The sequence below is a fragment of the Camelus dromedarius genome, chromosome 5, assembly GCF_036321535.1.
Source record: "Camelus dromedarius isolate mCamDro1 chromosome 5, mCamDro1.pat, whole genome shotgun sequence".
Taxonomy (NCBI): domain Eukaryota; kingdom Metazoa; phylum Chordata; class Mammalia; order Artiodactyla; family Camelidae; genus Camelus; species Camelus dromedarius.
In genome coordinates, this window is record NC_087440.1 from 80,456,510 (window position 1) to 80,479,148 (window position 22,639).

A 22,639-nucleotide genomic window follows, 5' to 3' on the forward strand; every position below is an offset into this window, starting at 1 on the left:
TTCAATTCCACCTTGCTCTCTCTTGAAGGGCTTACTCTAGAGGGAGCCAGCCATGTTATGAGAACACTCAAGCAGCCCGCACAGAGGTTCACACTGGCAGGAAATGAGGTCTCTCCCCAACAAACAGCAACAATTTGCAAGTCACAGGAGCAAGCCATCTCAGAAGCAGATCCCCCCAGTCCCAATCAAGCTCTCCAATGACAGCAGCCCCAGTCAACATATGACCACAACCTCTGAGTGACTCTTAGTCAGACCACCAAGATAATCTGTTCCTGAATTCCTAGTCCATAGAAACTGTGAGATAATAAACATTTAGCATTGGTTCAAGTCACCAAATGTTGGGGATATTTGTTACACAGCAATACTGACTCTCCAGGAAGGAAAGCACACATCATTCTGTAATCTGACATGACCATGAAACCATTTTTTTTTCACAGAGCATCTGATGAGACTAGTTTGTATCTCATGAAACACATTTTGGGAAATGCTGGTCTAGAACCTAAGTTTATAAAGCTTGTTCACATTTTCTATCTCATTTGATCATCTCAGCAAATGTGAAGTAGGTGTGACTGCGCTCTTTATTTCACCCAGGAGAAAACTAAGGCTCCGAAAGGTTAAGTGACTTGCCCCAGTTCACACAGCTAATAAAATTGGTAGAACAATAACTCAGACTCAAGTATTATGATTCCAAACTATGTTTTTCCTCTGTTCTTTTCTCTGGTTTGACCAGAACAGCCCAGGTTTTTTAAACCTGGCATAAGAATATGGGGAGCCTAAAAGAGCCCCAGGAAGGAGGGGGCTCGGGAATAGGCCACCCTCCCAAATGATGCGGACAGCAGACCAGTTGCTTCTGAAGAGGCTGGGAGCTGGAGCCTTCCCTGACTTCTGCAGAACAGGGCCCCTGCACCCGTGATAACATGACACAGGTACCACTCAGGGGGCCCTTATGACGTGACAGCACTCTTCTGAGAGCTTTGTATATGTCACTTCATTTAATCTACAAGACAAACCAAGGATGTAGAGGCTGTCATCATCTCTACCTTACAGATGAGGAGACCAGTTCGCAAAGAAACGAAGCAACTTGCCCAAATCAGCCACTAGGCAGTGATGTAGCTCAAACTGGGACCCAGGTGATCTAAGACTATCAGGCATGAAGGGACCTTAGCGATGAACATCCCAGCTCTCTCCTTTTCCATAAGAGTGGCAGAGCTGGCACTGGAACCTACATCCCCCCACCCTAGGCTCCTATGATGTACAGAGGGTGGCAGCCAGCCCAGAGGCTAGGTTAAATGAACATAACATGCATATATGCCTGTCAAGCTCTTTTAAGGAGGTATATGCTGAAGCAGATCTACTATAACTACTTCCCATGTGGCCTCAGATTCCACCATGAGAAATGAATGCCTTTGGCCTTAGAGCAACATTCTCAACTGGTGGCGTGAAGGTTCAATTGCCCAATAGCACGTGGTACTGAGAATCTCTGTTCAGCCTGTCAGGCTCACGTCACGTTAAATTTGGTAAGGTACACTATTTGTCTTTATCCTGCTAACATATTTGATGTGTTATTTTGACAACCCACAGGACTGCTTACATATTAGAATCTCATTTCCTGGTAGTAAAACTGTTGCTAGTTCATATGTCAGAATTACCAATATTGGCATCTTAGCCCATTCTGCAGAGGTCACTGTGATTTTCAGATTCTCCTCCATCACTTGAGCAAATCTTGCAATGAGTATCCGTTTTTAAACTGTAGACAGAACCACCACCCCAACATTGGGCAGTTGAATGAAAACAGGATCCTTTGCATAAGAGACAGCAATTGAAATCAGAGCTCTGTAGAAATCAGGGAGGAACAGTGGTGGAGTGGGGAGAATGAAGGGAGGAAGGAAAAAAGGAAGGGAGGGAGGCATAAGGAAGTTTCCTGTGATCACGTGATTTGTGTGTGGCTGTGGTTGACTCTACAAATCCTATGCTTCGTCAGATTCTACTCTGCTTCAAAGTTCCCTCCATGGAAAAAGAAAGTACAGTTATTGGTGGAACAGAAACTGGAATCCCCTGAAATCCTGCCCACCTACCCCTCCATACAACATCTTATACCCACCACTCCCTGTTTCCCGGCTCTGGGAATCGTGTAAAAAGAGAAAGCATTTCCCCTCATGACCACGCCCTCTCCTGTCGATGGTTCTGGCCCTCAGTACACCCCACCCCAACCCTAAATAGAGGATTGGAACATCAGATTTCATTTTCAATTCATAGTACCCAACCCAGACACTTATGAGGGAAAAAAAAAATCTCAAACTGTGTCTGCAAACCACAAATAAATGTTCTAGGAAGTAAATATGAGGTTCTTGTTTCTCCATCCTCAGTAACAGTAATGAGCCTGACACAGTAAAGTCTCCTCTGAGAGTACCACGAGGACCAGAGCCCGGAAGTGGACAGTCCGTCTGACCTCTGTAAGAAACCTGCCAGGTGGGTGTAACCAACGTGGTGCTGGTGCCACACTGAGGGAGATTCCATAACCAAGTCATGCAGAGTGGAGCCCCTCACCAACTCTAACCTGACAGGATCGTCCAGTAAGTGCCCTTTATAACAGATTCTGAGGACAGCAGAGATGGTCACTTGCCACTTCAGCCAAGTTTCGTCCAAACTGAAACTTCTTAATCAGCTTTCAGCAAAATGGCTTCATTCTACTTCTTCATTAAACTCTCTAACTCCTCGTGGACTAAAAGTAAAATGAATCCACTACCTCGAAAACCTTTTCTCTTGCCAACAGTGGGCCCCTAGCACGATGCCTGTATTAAATACCATATCTCAGTTGTGGGTAAAATTTCCCAATTTGGGGCAAGATGGGAATTGGTTTTTAAATGCATCTGATTTAAGAAGATGCTCTTTCAGAGCCTGCTATGGATTCAATTATGTCCCGTCCCCCTTCCCCCCCCCCCCAAAATTCATACATTGAAACCTTAAATTGGAGATAGGGGCTTTCGGAGGTAATTAAGGTTAATTGAGGTCATAAGGGTGGAGCTCCAATTCAAGAGGGCTGGCGCCCTTTAAGAAGAAGAGACAACAGTGCACTCTCACCACCATGGGAAGGTATGGCAAGAAGGCAGCCATTTGCAACCCAAGAAGAGAACTCTCACCAGACACCAACGCTGCTAGCATCTTGGTTTTGGACTTCCAGTCTTCAAAACTGTGAGAAAATGAACTTCTGTTGTTCAAGCCGCTTGTTCTATAGTATTTTGTTATGACAGCCTGAGCAGACTCACCCAGAGCCAAAGTACAGGTGTTTTAGAACAGCAAAGTCAACCTGCCCAGTGTTCATTCTACTCAATGATCACGGGGATTGGCAAAAGGGTGATGCAGTTCCCCCAGGCACTGCTGGAAAAGAACCCTGAACCAAGTCTTGGCCCAGACAGTCTCTGGAACATCTTTCCTCTTTACTTTCTAGGATAATTGTGGTGACTTTGGCACATTATTAATCCCTTTTGGAAAGCTGATCTCCTGAAAGTTGGATATTAAATCAAAATAGATGATTTTCTTTCCAGAAGAGCTAAGCTATACAAATGTGTGTTTGAAAACACATTAATAAAGATAGCACGCAAGTGACCTTACAAATTGAGCGTGGCTCATATTCATAAGAGACAAGAAATCTCTTTTCAGCCAGAGGAGCAAAAGCGGGATCCCAGGGTCTTCAGCTGAACTCATGGGGTAAAGTGTAAGGACGACCTGCGGAAAACAGCATCGACGAAGGACTCACTGATCAACCGAGAGCCTTTTTCCTCTAAATCTCTCAGAGAAACCTCTGAATACCCTTTTGGATAGGAAGGAATGGGAGAGTCTGGAATGAACGAAAATCCTGGAAAGGAGGAAAACTGCCCTGGATGTAAGCATCAGAAGGCCTGGGTTGGTTCCAGCTCTGCCTGTTAGTGGCCTTGGGCCCCCAGATAAGTCATTTACTTGTTCTGTTCCCATTTGTAAATCTACGACTCCAATACTGACAAAAATACGGTTGTTTAAAGAACAAATGAGGTAATTTGTAAAAAGCGTCCTGTAAACTGAAGGGTGATATACACATACAATACAGGCCTCTCTGGAATTTTGCATTAAAATGTGCTTTGAAAATGCAGCTTTAAAAAAAAAAAAAAATCCAGCTCCAGCTCTAAGGCTTTGCTTCTTTCTTAAGTGGAATACCTAAAAAGAGCTACACACCATTGACCAATGAGAGCCAAATGATTAATTGGACACCAACATGTCTTTGTCAGGCTCCACCTGCCCACCCACTTGCCCCCACCTCCCCGGCTCCTGGTGAAGGGAGAGCAGAAGGAAAACAGTCTATTGGAGGCTCTGGAGAGCTGGGACCTTGCAAGGATATCCCATTATTTAGGGGTATTCTTATCCTATTCTTATGTGTACTTTGCCATTTCTAGCTTCAAAGAGTGCTGGAATTTCCATCATGCCCAAAGCCTTAGAGATCCTGTCTGATCCATCCCTACATCCCTACAAACATTTAGAAAAAAGTTATTGAGCCTCCGCTAGGTGCCAGGCACCACCCAGGGCATTGCAAATAGGACAGTGAACAAGGCAGGGAAACTCCTTGTTAGTCTGTCCTAGCAGCGAGGGAGGCTAGCATCAAATGTGACCCATGAGCAAGTAAGATGGTTTCAGATCATGACAAGTACCAGAAAGACAACTGAGCAGGTGACATAATAGAAAGTGACAGAGCTGGGGAATGAGGCAAGGTCTTCAGATGGGACAAGGAAGCCCTTGCTAACAAGGTGATATTTGAACTGAGATGGAAAGGATGGAAAGGAGCCATCCATGCCAACATACATTTATAAGTAATGGAAAATTTAAGTGCAAAGGCCCTGAGACAGGAACACATCTGATCTATTTGAGGAACAACAGGAAGCCAAGTGGTCCAAAGGTCAGATCAAGGGGGATGTTGAAAAGACAGGGTCAAAGATGCCATGTCAATGGCCTCCTTGAACATGGGAGGAAAGTGAAGCTCAGAGAGGCTAAGTGAGCAGCCCAAAGTCACACAGCTCATTACTGCTACAGCTCATTTTAGAAACTAATTCTTTTGCCCCCAAATTCAGAGTGTTTTATGCCCTATTGATCTGCTTGCCTCAATCTGTGGAGGTACTGTTTGCTGATCTGATTAATTTTTAAAGCCCTTAACATACATAAAAGCAGCTAGCCAATCCCAATTTTCAGCAGGAAATCATCAACAAGTGATCACAGTGATTTAAAATGCACATAAGTTCTGCTCTGAAAGCCAAGACTACTTTTGTGTGGTCCTCCACAAACAGCCACTGTGTTTAAAGGCTTAGCTTTACAAATATGAAAGAAGGCCATCGCTCACCAGAGAATAATCAATTTACCCTTAGGTCTTATTTTTGCACCTAAACCTCTTAACAGCACTTTGCCTAATTCACCCAAGTGCAATCAAAAACAATCTGTTCTCCAACCACCTTCATTTTGTGCTATTAAATGGCAGGTAGTGGGGCTGCAAGCAAAACATTGTAATTACAACTTCCTTCCAAAATCTGTGAGCACAGCTGCCTGAAGGTACAAGTCTGTTAACAAACCCAAATCCTAAGAAACTGTCCCTCCTCTTTTCTGTTATAACGCTAAGGTTCCCCTTCATCTTTCCCTTACCAAACATATTTGATCTATGTAAACTCAAACTTCCAAAGAACAGACCCAGTGTCTGTCCGGTGGCCAGTAACTGGCACCCTCCACCTTTAGCCCACCCAGAGGTTGGAGAGCCGCTGTTTGGCTAGATGGGTTCATGGAGAAAGAAATGAGTGAGAAAGACTGATTCACTGCCTCACTCTTCTCCACCCCTCCCCCTTCTCCTCCTCCTCCTCTCTCTTACTCTCTTCCTCCTAGAAACAACCTTCTCCAGTCCCTGAGCTCTGAGAGCCTCACCAGGCAGCAGCCAGAGGCCCCAGGAGACAGACTGGAAGAGTGTCAAAGGGCCCATATTCTAGTCTAACCCCACCACCTACTAGCTGTGTGACCTTGGATAATTTACTCAACTTCTCTGTTTCCCAATTCCCTCACCTATAAAATTAGGATCATATCTTCCTTCTAAGATTAAATCAAGATTAAATAAATTAATCTTCTGGTTAAATAATAATGAATAATTAAATGAATAATTTAATCAATTCATTAATATATGTGAGGCACTAGACACTGCCTGGCACAGAATTCTATACCGGTGTGAGATCTGGCACCCTGACGTCCCATTCTCCTCCTGCCTCCAGCCCCTGTCTATGAAAGACTGTTGTCACCCCTCCAACTCCAGGAACAACTGTGCCTGAAGTCAGAGCACATTACTGGAAGGCAGCTCAGTGGCGTCCTTATGGCAGTCAAGTGTCAAATGGGGACAATGACAGATAAGTATTGTGAAAATAACTGTATGAAATTATATACATAAAACACCTGGCAGGCAATGATTGCTCATTGAATGCTGGGGGTTTTATTGGGTTTTTTTTTTTTTTTTTCATTTTTAGCACCATTGGTTGTGACTCAAGATACTGCTTGTATGCTTCTTCACTGTTTCAGGCTGTAAAATATGGGATTTATCTGTATTTATCACTGTGACATAAATAGATAGAATGATGATTATATAGAAATGTATTTGAAAAGCCAAGGCAAGCTTCACAAAATCAGATCCACAGCCCTCCCTAGCAGAGCTCCTTGGAGATACTAAGCTGACTCTAGACAACTGCCCACTTGACCATCCTCTTCAATGTCTCAGGGACGTCTCCCACTCGACAAGTCCTGGGATGAACTCCTGAGTTTTCCCTTAACACCAGTCCTGCCCTGGCTGCCTTCCCAGTCATTCCAAATACTCCACCTCCAGCCTTTATTCACACAAAGCCTATAGATTTTGTACTCTCCCTAGCTCCCTTCTCCATCCATTTCTCCATCCCTGCAGCCACCACCCTGGTCCACACCACTATTGTATCTGGTCCCTCACATCTACAAGATGGCCACACAGCACTTGTTTTGAAACTTAGTTGAGATCATGTCACTCCTCAGCTTGAAACACTTCAATGGCTTAAGATAAAGACTACTCTGCAATCCCCCAATCCACAACCCCACCTTACCAGCAGCAACACAAAGCTCTGGGATCTGACCCCGAGGATTCACCAGCCACATCTCAAAACCTCTTGCTCTTTGCTCCAGATATGGAAACTTCCTTTCAGTTTCAAATACACAAGTTCCCTCTGCCTCAGGGCCTTTGCACTTGCTGTTTCCTCTTCTGCCAGTCCCCTCTTCATTACCCAGTTAGTCCCTACATCTCCTCCAGTTCTCAGGACAAAAGACTATCTTCCCTGACTGCCCATCTCCCCTGGTTTTCATCAATCTCTTCTATCAGACACTTTCTTAAAACCTTGATGCTCTTTTTCGGAACATATATAAACTTGTAATTATAAACTTCTCTGGGCAATGATTGATTTAGGTCTGTCTCTCTGACTATAAACTCCAAGAAGGCAGTTTTTGTCTGTACTATTCTGACTGTATTTCCTGTGCCTGAGGCAGCATTTGATTTGTAGTAGATGTTCGATAAATATGTATTGCAGGGATTCCTCCCCCCCCAAAAAAAGCAAACAAACAGAAAAAAAAAAAAAAGGCACGCTTCCATATTTCCAGAGATTTAGAGGCAAAATAGAAGGTCTAGGTTCTATTTAAGGTAGAACAGCTTCAGTGTTGAGAATAGGCAACATCTCTTCACTGTCTTCAGTACCCAATTTCCAAGACATTTACTCAACGAATGACTGGTTTCCTCTTTTCCAGTTTGGAGAAAAGAAGAAATACACTCATAGAGAACACTAAACACACACATCAAATAAAGAAATTCAACCCCAAGTCGCTCAGAAGCTTTGCCTTGCCCAACTCAGCCTTCAGATGAGCTAAGAGAAATGCTTGTCAAAAGCATAACAAAAGCAAAAGCATTCTTGTCAAAACTGGACACGAGGTTTCAACTTGTTCTTCTCCCACACTGATCACTCAAGAGGAGTAACATCTGTATGCTAATTACAGGCAGTGGCCAATGCCAGGCACACAAACCTGTCTAAATCGCTCCCTTTTGCGCTGAGGGAACACTGTCCAACAGTCCTAAGAGCTTGTAAACGACACTGTTAACTCCGGCGGGCACACTCCCGCCTCCCCAGCCCTTACCAGCCCCACCCTTCTCGAAAACCACTCCCCCCTCCCGCTTCTACTCCGATCTGAGCCAAACTAGCTGCCTGGTTTGGTAATAAGATTGCACGAAGATTCAGAAGGCCCCGTGGGCTTCATTATTCCGCATGCCCTAGAGAAGGGCCACCTCCAGGGACTGTTGCTGCAGAGCTGAGTCCCACTTGCTGCCAGGAAACCTTTCCCACTGAGGACACCCTGGGCAGGAGGTGCATCTCCAGGTCCAAGGGGAGGCACCCCACCCATTTGCCAGAGACAAAGATCACCAGAAACAAAGGACACACACACACACATACACACACACTCGAACACACAAAGTCAGAAGCAAATACCGACACTTGGTGCGATTTCAAGCCAAACACCAAGCTTGGTGTATCTTTAAATAGGTTTTAAAACAAAACCAGGAGGGACAATGATTATGTGATAATGACAGGCACTATCCAGGTTTGGAACCCACGCTGCCTCCGCCCTCCTCCCACCGGCACCGCAGTTCCCAGGCGCATTTTCCAGCCTCAGGACACACGCTGCCAGGAGCTTCCACTCATGGAGGCGCGCACACGCGGGAGATGGAGGCAGGGTGAGGACGGTCAAAAGTAGGAAATACCAACCTTTAGGATCCCAGTTCACCTGTTTTCTTGGAGTCTCGATTGGAAATTTCATTGCTCCGTTGCCCAGAAGGGGAGGAAATGAAAAGAATCACAATAATAATAAAGTCCTCAAGCTTTACACGCCTCGGTACAGCAGTCCAACAAAACAATTTCCAAGGATGGGGGAGCCTTGGACTGGCTCGTGGAAGAACCCCAGAGAAAGACAGTGGAAAATATTTGGCTTAGGAGAGCACTGGAGACTGTTTGGGTGTTTGCACCGGTTGAGGGGTGAGGGCAGCAGCCCGCTGGGTAAAAGGAAAAGTAAGACCGGCGAGGGCTGGATGCAGAGGGAGGCTCGGGAAGATGAAAGACCCAGGCAGCTTCCCAAACGCGGTGCTGGCAGGTTGGGGACTGAGGAGCAGGAGGAACGGCGCGAGGGAGAAGCCCACTGCAGTGTCACTCCAGCCCCCGAAGGCGTGTGCTCACACACTCCGGCACACACACACTCGCACACACTCGCCCGGGCGCGCGCTTGGGCGGGCACTTCGGCTTCGCTCGGCCGCGCTGAGCGCACAAGCCCCACCCCGGCCGCGGCTCCTCGCCCCCGGGCGACGCCCCCCGCTCCCCACCCCCCGAAAGCCATTGGACGTAGGGGTGGCGCGGCACCCGGGGAGCGCGCGGCGAGGGCGACCCTCCCCGCCGCGCGCCGCTGAAGCCGCGCCGCGCGGGAGGGCGCGCAGTGGGTGGAGGCGCCTGACGGGAGAGGCGCGCTCGGCCCCCTGCGCCCAGCCTGGTGCAGCGGCCGCCTGCAGACTTGCCCGCGCAGCGGCGGGAGGTGTCGTGGGCGCGGCGGCCCGGAAGCCGCGGTGAGGCGGGGACCGGGAGGCAGGCGCGCCGCTACTTACTGGCTCTGCCGGCCGGCGGGCGGGCGCGGAGGCGGCCGCGGCGCGCTCCGTGGGGTTGCAGCCGGAGACACGCTTGGCTGGCCTGGAAGGTGCTGCAGGAGGCGGAGGAAGGGCCGCGGCGGCCCCTCTGCAGACCTCTGCCCCTGGGATGACCTCCTGGCACCGCTCCCACCCTGGGTGCACCCCCACCTTCTTTTCTCACTTCATGGTTTCACTCCAGTTCCCTCCCGCTCTTGGTCTCCCGCCTGCGCCCCGAACCCACGTCCCCAGCGCGCTCGGAGGAGGCCGGTGCCAGCCATGAGCCTTTTGTTCTGGGACCGCTCCGCGTCGGCCGCGCTCTCCTCGCCCGGGCAAGCTCGCTCCCCAGGCGCCGCCCGGTCCCTTCTCCAGCTACCGACAGCCCGGCTGGGGCCGCAGCCCGGAGGCCCGGGAGGGGGCTGGAGCCAGGCGTCGCGGTCCCTGTGGAAAGGGGAGTTGCCAAGACCTGGCGGCCCCGGGAGCCCGAGGGCCCGGCAGGGGCAGGTGCAAAGGAACCCCAGACATGTTCTCGGAAAGAAGCTAAACCTGGCTCGTTCCCGGTTCCCTGACTCTCTCTGCCCTCCGCCCCCGCCCCGAAGCAGCACAGGGGCTCCCTGCGGTGGGACCTCAGTCTCCCGAAGAACCTGGTGGTGTCGAGATGCTCTTCAATAGGTTACTCGAAGTACCAGTATAAATAATGTTTACAAATTACTTCGGATGCCTAGCAACGGAGACTTGCGCATAGTAGATGCTCAAGAAATACTTGCTAAATGAAGGCATGAACGGCAGGAAGCAGTGTTGGACAGGAAGTAGTTTATGTTACTGTCCACTCACTGTCCATTTTACATATATCTTGAACCCTATCTATGTGCAATCACTGTGCTAGGTGCTGGAGATCTGGCAGAGAACAAGACTGAGATGGACCTTGCCTTCATGAGGCTTACTAACCCCATGAGGTGGGGTTAGATCATCGTTGCCGTTACTTAAGAAAGTGACCGTCAACCTTATTCCCAAGACTGCCTGCTATGGCCCTAATTGCCTACACGAGCAGTTGCTCTCAGAATGCATGCCGCTCTAGGGCACCTTGAGGCTTCTGGGGGACCCTGTGTCAGCAGCATCCCCCACTATCACATCCATGTCTCTGAGATCCAGGGCAAGATCCATGGAGATCCACTGTGATCTACGAAAAGAGTTGGCAAGTGCTTTGTCACTGACCCTACAGGCTGACCGGGAGTTATCTGCAGACTCTGTTTAGGCAAAACTGGTACCAATCTAATGGTGCTATTCTGACCTCTCAAAGCTTTAGGCAGGTGCAAGTTTCCCAGGTGCTTCAGAGCCACCTTCTCTGGAACTCCATTTCCACACATTGTTTCCCCTTACTAAAAGGCTGAGAAGATGTATGAGACATGGAAATAAGACAAAGAATTACTGCTTTTCCAGCCATGCCCCCAGAGACACCAGTGGGTATGTAAATTCTGCTCCAGAACCCAAAGGGAGCTGCTTCTAAGTTCCTGCGAGAGCCTTCAGAGCCTCACTCTGTCCTCTCCTCCTCCACTGCTCAGCGGCGGAAGGGTGCCAGCCCAGCAACTGCAATGCAATGTTATTACCTGCATCAGAGTCGGAGAGACGTCTCCACAACGAAAAATACCCTCTCTCCTGAATCCTCTGAGGATGGGAAGGCAAGACTGATGTTTATCAACTGCCCCTTCACTTTCTCGTATTTCTCTCCATTCATCTTCCTGACATCATGTGGAAGAAGCTCTAGCCTCGTGTTGCAGATGAGAAGATCAAGGCTCAGAGAGGTAAAGGAACACACCCAAGGTCACAACACGGAGATTCACACCCAAGTCTGGTCCCTGGACCCATGAGTCTGACCCTGAAGCTGTCATATGGATCCTTTTGGGTAATGAAGATCTGAGTACTGTATTTCTAAGACTCTAGCCCCACCTCCCTTGCAAAGTGAATTGGACTAAACTGGTTCACTGGTGTCTACATCAGGGAATTAGTTCACTGTCCAAGGCAAATTCCCATGGCACAAAATGCAGCCTTAGGGTACATCATTCAGCCAATCAACAAACATTTATTGAGCATCTCTTGTGTACAAGACAGTTTGCAGGGTTTTTGTCAGAAGTTATTTTGGCCCCTGGAGAACCTCCCCCAGAAAAGCATCAATTTTGGGGGGAGCTGGGCGGTTTGGGATGGACCTATTGGGATGAGGGAGTAGGATCAGGGGTCTGGAGTTCCTGATGCGAGTTAAAGACTTGCACTAATCATTGGCCCTTAGGATCATCTCTCTGCTAAATCACTCCCCCTCCCCCCTCCCCGACCTTTGGGGCTTCTCTCACTTCCAATTTCGTTTTTCCTTCCAAGAATGTGGACAAAGACAAGTTTGTGGAGGGGGAATCCCCCAAAATTAATTAATCAGTTAATTAGTCAATCCCAGCACCCCCTCCCCTAACATGCCTAAAATCAAGCTCTACTCCTAAACTGCGTATTTGGATAGACTGTGGGGCGGCGGGAGGTGGGGGTTCGGAAAGGAAGACGGCAGGGAGGAGAGCCCCCTCCCAAGTAAAACAACTTAGCACATTAACCCTTTGTGCTACTGCAGTCCCCTTCCATCAGCATTAAATTCTGTTCCTTCATTATTACAGACTAGATTCCACTTACCCCAGGAAGGAGGAAAGAAGCGGTCTGTGGAGAGAAGAAACATCCAGTAACGATGCCGCGCCAAGTGGTTCCCTCTCCTGTGTCGCCGCAACTTCCATGGCTATTGCTGCGGGCCGGTTAAGTCTAGAGGAAAGAGACCGTCTCGGGTTTCTGCGGCAGGAAAACAAAGCATCGTGGCGCTCAGTCTCTGCACCCGCCGAGCCCCCCAGCAGCCCCGGGCTGGCGGCCGCGGCGTCCTGGGCGCATGCAGCGGTAAAGGGCGCCGTTCCTTGCCGGGGATGTGTTGCTGCGGGCGGCCCGAGTCTCTGCAGTTCAGACCCTGCGATAGTTGCGGCACCACTTTACTGAATGCCGTGTGGCCCCGCGCGAAAGGGCTGGGGAAGCCCGAAAACCCCAGGCATCTCCCTCGAGGAAGTTTCCCGCGAGTTGGTGGCTCCTTTACCCTCCTGCCAACGCCGCAGCCCGGGATGGGTGTGAGGGCAGAGGGGTGCTGCCTGCCGCGTGGGGAGCCAGCCTCTCCGAGTGGCTGGCAAAGAACAGCTTCTCCAGAGAAGAGTTGAACACGGATTCCGGGGTGAGGCAGGAGAAAGTCCGGGACAGCGAATCGCAGGGAGTGATGGAGCAGCCTGGGGAATCCTGCTTAGAGCTGGTTCGGCGAACAGAAGGGGGAGGACAGAGCTGATTCGAATCTACTTTGAATCATGAATATCAGAATGAGTCCATTAATCTGCCTTGGATTTTCTTCCGTTTGGTTTCATCATTCCTCCCTGAGGTCCTGAAGAAATCACAGTCTTCCGTGATCTTCCTCACTCCCAAGATACCTCCAAGTCCGCTTCTCAAAAGAACTGCAGAGAAACTTCCAGGTCATTTTGTGAGGGTATCTCTACACACATAGACACACACACACACACACACACAGACACACACACACACACACAGACACACACACACACACACACAATGTATACCTACTCAGTGGTAAAACTGAGTTTTATGCATCAGTGTTGACTTAAACTTCTCCAACCAGAAATGTTTTCTTTCCCCAGCGAAGTTTCCACTTCGTTCGCAGCATTTAATCATTCCTACATTTGTCTTCATGTCCCAACCAGCATCTGCAAAACACACCCTTAAATATATGTTGCTCTAATCTTAGGCTCTGCTTTTGGCTTGGAAAAGCTGGAGACACATCAGCAACTACAGGGCAAGTGGGTGTCACATGTCATACTGCTCAGTCACAAACGCTCTGTGGGTAAATCCTACGGATTTATTTAGGTGACTGCAGCCCCTGATTGGGGATAAATGAAGACAACACACTAAGAACTCCAAAGAAGTTATAATTAAGGCACCAGGCTGATGAACATGTTTCATAACCAGGAACTGCATCTACTTCCCTTGTAAGTTTCGCTGCTTTTAAACATTTTTATTGAGCTATAATTGACATGTAACATTATATTAGTCAAGTGTACAACATAATGATTCTATATTGATATATATTGTGAAATGATTAGTACAATAAGCCTAGTTAACATCCATCACCACATATAGTTACAGGTTTTTTTCTTGTGATGAGAACTTTTAAGATCACCTCTCTTAGCAGCTTTTAAATATACAGTACAGTACCATTGACTATAGTCACCACGCTTTATATTACATCCCCAGGACTATTTTAAATTTTAAGAAAACATTATTTGAGGTCCCATAAGGCATTGTGCCAAACATTTTACCAAAGATGTACAGACCTGTAATCTTGCTTGTTATAAAACAAGTTTGAAGGTGATTCCCTCTCTCTGAGTTACCACCAAAACATAATCCCAGATGACTTTTTAAAGAGATGGAGCTGGACATTTTTTGGTTTTTCCTTCAACTTTTTTATTTTGAAAATTTTCAAACATGCAGAAAAGTTATAGTTGTTTGATAAAAACCAGAATATAATCAAAGATTTCTTGGGTTGTTATTTCTACTTAGTGTATTTTATTCTAGAAAAATCCTTCCATCTTTTTTTTATGACATTGATTTTTTTTTTCAGTCCAAATTCATTTGCTTTCTGGTAATGTTTAATGGATGATGTAGCTAAAGATAAGTTGAGTCAAAGGGGAAAACAAATGATTTCCTGACCACAGGAGGTCATTAAAATAACTCAACACTTTCTAGTTGAATTCAGTATCTCTGCCAAAGTTCATGGAATAGAAGGTAATTGTATCCCCACTCACTCAAGTTTCTCCCCTAGACTTAGCCCTAGCCTCAGTTGAAGAAGTTATATTTGCTTTTTATGTCCCAATAGGCTGTGTTTCAGGGATGAATGAGCATTTTCACACATCCACACCAAGTTGACAGGCACATATTGTATTTTACTAGATTTAAAAACAAGACCTCAGCAAGGTTACACACGATAATGAATGATTTTCATGTCATTCTAGGAAGGTTTTAATGTGAATCAAAATTTGAAGGCATGTGGAAGGCATGCATGCTTTCAAATAACTTACTTATTTATGGGCAATTCTTATTCCTAGAGCCTTTAAGTTTGGCAAAGGATTGAAAATTCTTTAGAAGGATGTACTGTCTCCGAACATTGACAGATGCTTCTCCCCAGCAGCCAATGAAAGGCTTGGGATAGTCTGACCAAAAGAATGAGTTTTGCTCAGTAGGAGGTGAGACATAGTTTCAGTGTCCAATGGGAATGTTTGAAATATATTTACTTCATTTTTGCTGCTTCTTTAAGCAAATATTTGTTTGGTTGAAAAAGGTTGGAACAAATGTAGTGTTAGAAATTTCCTCTACTACCACTAAGGCATCTAAATGTTTGCTGACTCATAGAGACAGATTTGAAAGAGGTCATTTCAAGACACTTTTGGTTCACTTTTCCACCTCTGAATATGATTCCAGTTTACATGACCATCCAAGATTTCTAATATAGCTAGTGAAGGCGAGTCCAAATTCTATATTGATAGGCTTCCTCCAAATTTAAGAAAACTTTGGTGAGGTCAAATCGTTTCTACTTCCAGAATAAATCTCTTCCTTCCTCAAGTCTTCTAATACTTCAGATGAAGAGCAAAAAGACCCTTACAATAACCTTTATCTATTAGAGATTAAACTGTGCAACAACCTCTTCTTCATGTCAAGTAATTCTTTTTACCCCTTTACAAGAAGTACAAGCATTTGGCCAATTCATACTTTTCTTTCACTATGAGTTTCAGAAAAGAAAATCAAAATCCCTCTACACCTTACTGAGTTTCTCCATCTATAAAATAAGGACAAATAATGAGAACAAAGTATCGTGCCAACTCTCAACCATCCTCTTCAGTAGGAAGTACGACCAAGCAAGTGAATTGAGCCAAGCTTCCTTCAGTTTCTTCATCTGTAAAATGGGACACTGAATATCTGGCTAGTTTCACCCACAGGGTCACTTAAGGGAAAAATAGACGTGAAAGTGCTTTGTAAGAGATGCAGGGATTTACAGATCTAGGGGATCATTGCTATGATCTACTTGCTCCATAATTTCTTTCTTACTATGTGCTAGGCACATAGCAAGCACTTTTTAAGATTACACTATTTATTTCTCACAACAATCATAGAAGATGGGTACTATTAACATCATGATTTCATTTAAAACAATACCTGACATGTATTAAGCACTTAAACATTTGTTGAGGAGGAAACCGGAGCTTGGAGAGGCTAGTGGCTTGTCCAAGTAAACATGGCTAGCTAGAGATGGAAGTAGAAATCAAACCAAGACCCCACTCATCTCTAAGTCAAAGCACCACTCCTTATGCAGAGCTGATTACATAAAATTATTTGCATCTCTGGAGTAGAGTCAGTTCTACCTGAAATTGCAGCTGAGATGGTCTTTATCTTTTTCCATCTCCTTGGGTCTTTTTCCATCTCTTTCTTTTTCCATCCCTTTCTGTCTTTTTCCATCTCCCTCCGTCTTTTTCCATCTCCTCATCTTCTGGGCCCCTTACATTCTTCCCTCCCCATCAAAGTGTGCTCTTTTTTCTCTCTAAATGAACTAATGAATGTTTTCCCCATCCCCAGAAGTATTTGCATTTTAACCGCAAGTGAACCTTTAAGCCAGAGTAGTGAATATGGCCATCAGACATCATCAAACAAATAAATGAAGTGTTGGGGAAGCAGCGAGCAGGGAGGGAGGAGCGAAAGCCTTTGTTATGTCCCTGAAACCACACCAAATTACACCAAATATGTGGCCACCTTGAAGTGTGTAGTCAGATAAGCAGCCTATCTTACCCAGTTCTCCACGACCACATGATGTTACCAGGCATACTTGACTGTTTCAGTGGTCAAGTAATAATGCTGACTATAGGAAACAGAACTCTTTCCAGTTTATGCAATACTCCTATATTTAAATTCTGATAGTATGTTGTTTAAAATAGCCCTCTAACGTTACTGACACACTTTGAAAATATTGACCCACTCGGACCTGTGAAATAATTAATGATCTGCACCACTCTTTCCGTCAAGAATCAAAGTTAAGCTGACAACTAATTTCTTATTGTATCTCTTATGGGAAATAATTCTTTTTCATTTATTTCCAAATATGGGACATTATTTTTCAAGTAGAGGTTCCAAAGAACTGTATCCTCTGGTTCCAAAAAGTTGTAAGTGACCATAACCTTTTGTTTTTAGAAAACCAGCGTTTTTAGAAAAACGTCATCAACTGTTGCTCCACTATCCATCATATGATAGGAAAATCTTGGCTCATCAGAGCTTACCAAGTTAAATCTGCCACCAGTAACATCCTGGAAGAGTCAAATATTACATTTTCTAGTATATAAACAAGGTCACTGCAAGTCTAGATGGGCACGCTATCCTATATGATGATTAGCCTATATAAACTGGGCGCTTCTATCTGTATGATAATTATCCTATATAAACTAAGTCCTTACCAGGCAGCTAGAGAGAGGCACTCCCTCCAGTGGAAAAAGCACTGTGGCACTGGCTTGATTTGCAGACAGTGCTTTTGTTCAAAGCAGAAGACATTCCTTGGGGGTATAGGGTGGGGACTGGGGAGAACATACTGATAGCAGGAAGCCCAGTAGTATGTCCAGAACTTGGAATTGGACACATTGGATATAGAGTTTTTTCTGGCAAATAGGAATTTACAAACTGACATCAGAGAGCTCGTCTATTAAATTTTATATTCAAAAGGGGATAAGCTGGGGTCAGTGCACTCATCTATTCTTCTGCTCTTTCCCCATAGAAAGCTATAGAAGTTCACAGTGTATATGGTATTCACAGTGAGCCCAGTCCCTCAGACAGAGATGCAGTTGCTTTAGGAATGTTGAGCTTGTTCCAGTGAGAAAGCAAAATCATGGAATGTAATCATTAGTGGAAGGGACGTTAGAGATCACATAGTGAGAGCTTTCCAGCTTTCCAGGTGACACGAAGCAGATTCCATATTCCAACGGCTTCTTCTGGAGATCACGTTTCAGTGGGTCTAAGACCTGGGGATTTATTTCTTTACTAAGAGCCCCCTTGTGACTCTTTCATGCAAAATCTGGGAATCTCTGATGTCCTTTTTACAGATATGATGGTGAAGTCCTAAGAGGTAAGGTGACTGTCCTGAGGCCAAACAGCTGGTCCATGACAGAGTCAGGACAGGAACAGAAATACCCTGAGGGGCCTCAGGTCTTCATAAATGGACTAACATATTTCAAAAAGACTTCAACCATGGTGGGAGTTGGTGGTTGTGGAAAAAAAACAAAGTGACACAATCAGAAATTTTATTTATTCAAAACTCCTCATTTCAGAAGCACTCAAGTCAATCAAGCACTTATGACACCCTTGTCCTTTATTTGCTGAACACATTTCACCCACTGTTTCTTTGATTGGCTCCAAATCCTTTCATATGATTTATGGGACTCCCTTCATTTGGGCAACTTTGGACATATCATCGTTTCTGTCTTTATGCCTATTAGCCAATACTCTCCTCCTTAAAGCTTTTATTAAACCAGGCATATCTCCCTTCCCATTCCATTCACTTTATCATCCTTTTCTTTTATTGCCCAGTTTCTCTGGTTTTCTGTGTCTAACCCTAGGGCATACTTTATTTAAATGCTAAGTATTTTACATGAGACAGCTGTCACAGAGTAGAAAGGCCACCACGATAGAGATCAGAACCACTAACTCCTAGTTCAAGCTCTTTCATTATTAAGCTGTGTGCCCTTGAGCAAGTTACTTAGACTTTCTGAGCTTCTGTTCAATGAAAGGGTTAAATCTGAGCTTCTGAGTCCTTTCTTTCTAATTGTCTGCTTCATCTCTTTAAGAAAGGAAGGACTCAACTTTTCTCAATTTATTTTTTTCTCTGCACTGAGCCTATTTCATAAAGCTACCTAAAGTGCTCAGTCACTCAATAAACACTGCTACTTCCTTCCTTGGTCTAGTTTGACTTTCCTTCTCCATGCATGAGCCATGTATCTGACCATAGCTGACCAGTGTTTTTGGTAAAGACTAGATTTTTTTAATAGTACAAACTATGTGTCTTTCCAGTTTCACCATTCCTTCCCATGAAATGACACATTCTGTTCCTTGGCCCGCCACATTTTCCGTTAAAACGAAACATTATTTCCACATGTCCCTTGAATCTTAACATGTTTTTTTAAAAGTCACCTGGAGTTCAAAATAATACACAAGATTGTAGAACAAAAATATGTGAGCTTTCAGGACCTTGGACAGTTTAAAAGTACTCTTGCTGTAATGCTTGGCATCACCACATCAGCAAATTTGTGGTATACTGGGAAATTTACAGGATCCTATCAGACATGGTACCTTGAAATAATCTGATCATATTTTTTCCAGAGATGCAACATAAAAGAGCCTGTCCAAAAGTAATATAGAGAGTGGGTGCCTGTATCACATCATCTTTCCTTGTGCTTTTCCCTGACCTTCTTTCTAAAATTGATATAACAGGAAAAAGTATTATCGAATATTCTGATGCATAAAGTTACTTGAACTCCAAGCTGAAACCTAAAGATGATCAAAGCCTCAGACAGTGTCCAAATTGTTAGGCCTCATTCTGAAACTTAAATTCTAAATCTGTAATTTCCTCTTTATTTCCTCATACGTATTTTCAGAAAACACAAGCAGCAAGCTTTTAAAACTGATCATGGATCATCTTTTATGACTCACATCTCACAAGAAGAAAATAAAGTCTTCCCTGATTAGGGCTACACGAGAGTGAACAGCTTCAAGGCACTGATAGAACTCTACACCTGGGAGTTGCTGTATGCAGTGGTAATCGTAAGTTTGTATTCTGTGTCTGTGAGTCTGTTTCTGTTTTGTAGATAAATTAATTTATATCTGTTTTTTAAGATTCCACATATAAGTGATATCATATGGTTTTTTTCTTTCTCTTTCTGGCTTACTTCACTTAGAATGACAAGCTCTGGGTCCATCCATGTTGCTGCAAATGGCATTATTTTATTCTTTTTTATAGCTGAGTAATATTCCATTGTGTATATATACCACTTCTTTATCTAGTCATCTGTTGATGGACATTTAGGTTATTTCCATGTCTTGGCTACTGTAAACAGTGCTGCTATGAACATTGGGGTGCATGTATCTTTTCAAATTAGAGTTTTGGATATATGCCCGGGAGTGGGATTGCTGGATCATATGGTAAGTATTTTTACATTTTTTTTAAAGAATCTCCATAATGTTTAGAAAAATCTGATTCTTTAAAAATAATATTAATATAAAGTCTCTCTTCTCTCCCCCATCTCTGCCTCAGCAATCTTCAATCTTTTAGCAGTTATGTTTCTCTAACGGCCAGTCTGCATCTCTCTCTCTCTCCTTTCTCTAAGTTTTCTCTTCTGCCCAGTTTCTTCCCTTGCTGGTTCAGAATTTCAGGAAGAATATACAAAGGAGGCATCAGTGCCCCAGTATCAGTGAGAAAGTCCTGTAATAAAGCACTGGTTCCCCAGTCTTGACACTTGTTTAAAAATATAGATTCTAGGCACCATCCTATGTTTAGTGATGCAAATCTCCAGGGGTTGAGTCCCAAAATGTGTATTTGTAACAAACCCCCCAAGGAATTCTGATAGAACAGGTCTAAGGACAGGTGTCTGGGAAGCATTCTCATGAAGCACAATGATTTTTTATGACCATAGAAAGGGGCACAAATTTCTCTTTTCCCATCTCCCCCCACCAAATGAACCCCAACCAAACATTATCACTATAATAAGATTGTAACTCCACACACAAGCCCTATAAGAAATTTAAAATCCTGGTACCTGAATTTTAAAATGATTATTTAAAACAGTACTTCCATAGAGAAGGCTTTGCTTAAAACCATATTATTAACTTACTTTGTATATCACATGTAAAGTTGAAAACCCTCTTTGAGCCAGATATTTGCATCAGCTAAGGTTCTATAGGTTTCAAATGTAAGAAGAACCAATTCATCTTAAGAAGACAAGGAATTTACCAGATCATATTACTGAAAAGCCTAGGTGTTATTGGCTTCAGTTTTGGCTTGATCCAAAAGGCTCAAAATGTCATTGCAATTCCATTTCTCTGTCTATCGCTCAGCTTCACTTCTTCTGCGCTGGCTCTGTTTTCAGCAGAATCTCCTTTCAAGATTGCAAGGTGGTCACAGAGGTTCCACCTCACATCCTCCTAAAGTCCAGTCCCGTGTGGAAGAGGATTCTTTCCCTCTAAAGTTCCAGCACCAGTCTTGTTACCTGTCATTGGTTCTGATAGGTCACATGGCCATCCCTGAACCAATGACTGTCCCAAGGAATATGGTGCTTATTGGCTAGGTCAGAGTCAGTGGCACCTGACCTCTGCTGAAGTTGATGGTGGAGTCAACACATGTGGACCAACTGTGATCAGAGTGGCTCTCTGAAAAAATACAGGGTACTATTACCAAAAGGAGGATACTGGACAGCCAAAAATGACAAATGTCCTCCTCAATATATGATGATCTCAATCAAGGCTGTTTTGAAGAGTGTACATTGTAAAACTAAATGCCAAAGCAGGACTTTTTAATCTTTTTATGAACTTCACCATTAATATTTCCCCAAATAAGAAACTTATGATCAATTTTAACAAGCTCAAAGCAAGATTATTATCCCCTCATGTTTTGGGGTGGATTTTTTTTGTTCTTCTTATCTTCATATTCAATTTTAAGCAATGAGTCAAACACTATGAAAAAACTGAAAAGGCAAAACAAAACAAAACAAAATAGATCACAAGTGTAAGATGTCATTAGATAATAATGATGGATTCTATGGCAGCTGACTGTATATAGATCTTTCAATTCTGTTATAAGGTTACTTTTTCTACCTAACTGTAGAAGCTTTCCAAACCTGAATATACAGTGATCTAGGATTGACAGTAAACAGAATACCTGAAAACATTAAAAAAAAAATACCAAGCATAAATCTGAATTACATCGTACATAAGAAAATCAAGAAACTATCCAATATATATTAAGAACTCCTACAAATCAATAAGAAAAAGACATCCAACAGAATATTGGATAAAAATCCTGAACAGACATTTCACAAAAGGAGCTATCTAAATGACCAATACACATGTGAAAGAGTGCTCAACTTTTTAGTCATCAAGGAAATGCAAATTCTCATCCACTACTGCTGAGAGTATAAATTGGTGCAAACATCTGGAAAACTGTTTGGAAGTACCTATCAATGTGGACACGTGCTTATCCTATGACATAGCAATTTCACCCTTAAACATATACTCAAAATACATGATCAAGAATGTTCATTAGAAATGAATATATGTATGTATATGCATGACTGGGATAGTGTGCTGTATACCAGAAATTGACATGTTATAACTGACTGTACTTCAATTTAAAAAAAAAACCTATATAAGCAGCTCATACAACTCAATAAGAAAAAAACAAACAACCCCATCCAAAAATGGGCAAAAGACCTAAATAAGCAATTCTCCAAGGAAGAAATACAAATGATCAATAGGCACATGAAAAAATGCTCAATATCACTAATTATCAGAGAAATGTAAATCAAAACTACAATGAGGTATCACCTCACACCAGTCAGAATGGCCATCATTCAAAAGTCCACAAATGACAAATGCTGGAGAGGCTGTGGAGAAAAGGGAACCCTCCTACACTGCTGGTGGGAATGCAGTTTGGTGCAGCCACTGTGGAAAACAGTATGGAGATTCCTCAAAAGACTAGAAACAGACTTACCATATGATCCAGGAATCCCGCTCCTGGGCATATATCCAGAAGGAACCCTACTTCAA

General features: G+C 44.2%; 1 protein-coding gene across 2 annotated transcripts in view; it reads right to left on the reverse strand.

The window, feature by feature from the left end:
* The window catches only part of KCNK10 (potassium two pore domain channel subfamily K member 10), a 131,539-nt gene extending 118,492 nt beyond the window's left edge, over positions 1-13,047 (reverse strand). The window contains exon 1 of one of the 2 annotated variants that reach the window (XM_031454153.2): positions 12,389-13,047. In XM_031454153.2, the coding sequence (XP_031310013.1) occupies positions 12,389-12,431 (43 nt within the window). In that variant the 5' untranslated portion in view covers positions 12,432-13,047. Of the gene's footprint in view, positions 1-8,819; positions 9,307-12,388 lie in introns of those variants that run through there. The other variant, XM_010989163.3, reaches the window with a different exon arrangement.
* Between the last annotated feature and the right edge of the window lie 9,592 nt (positions 13,048-22,639).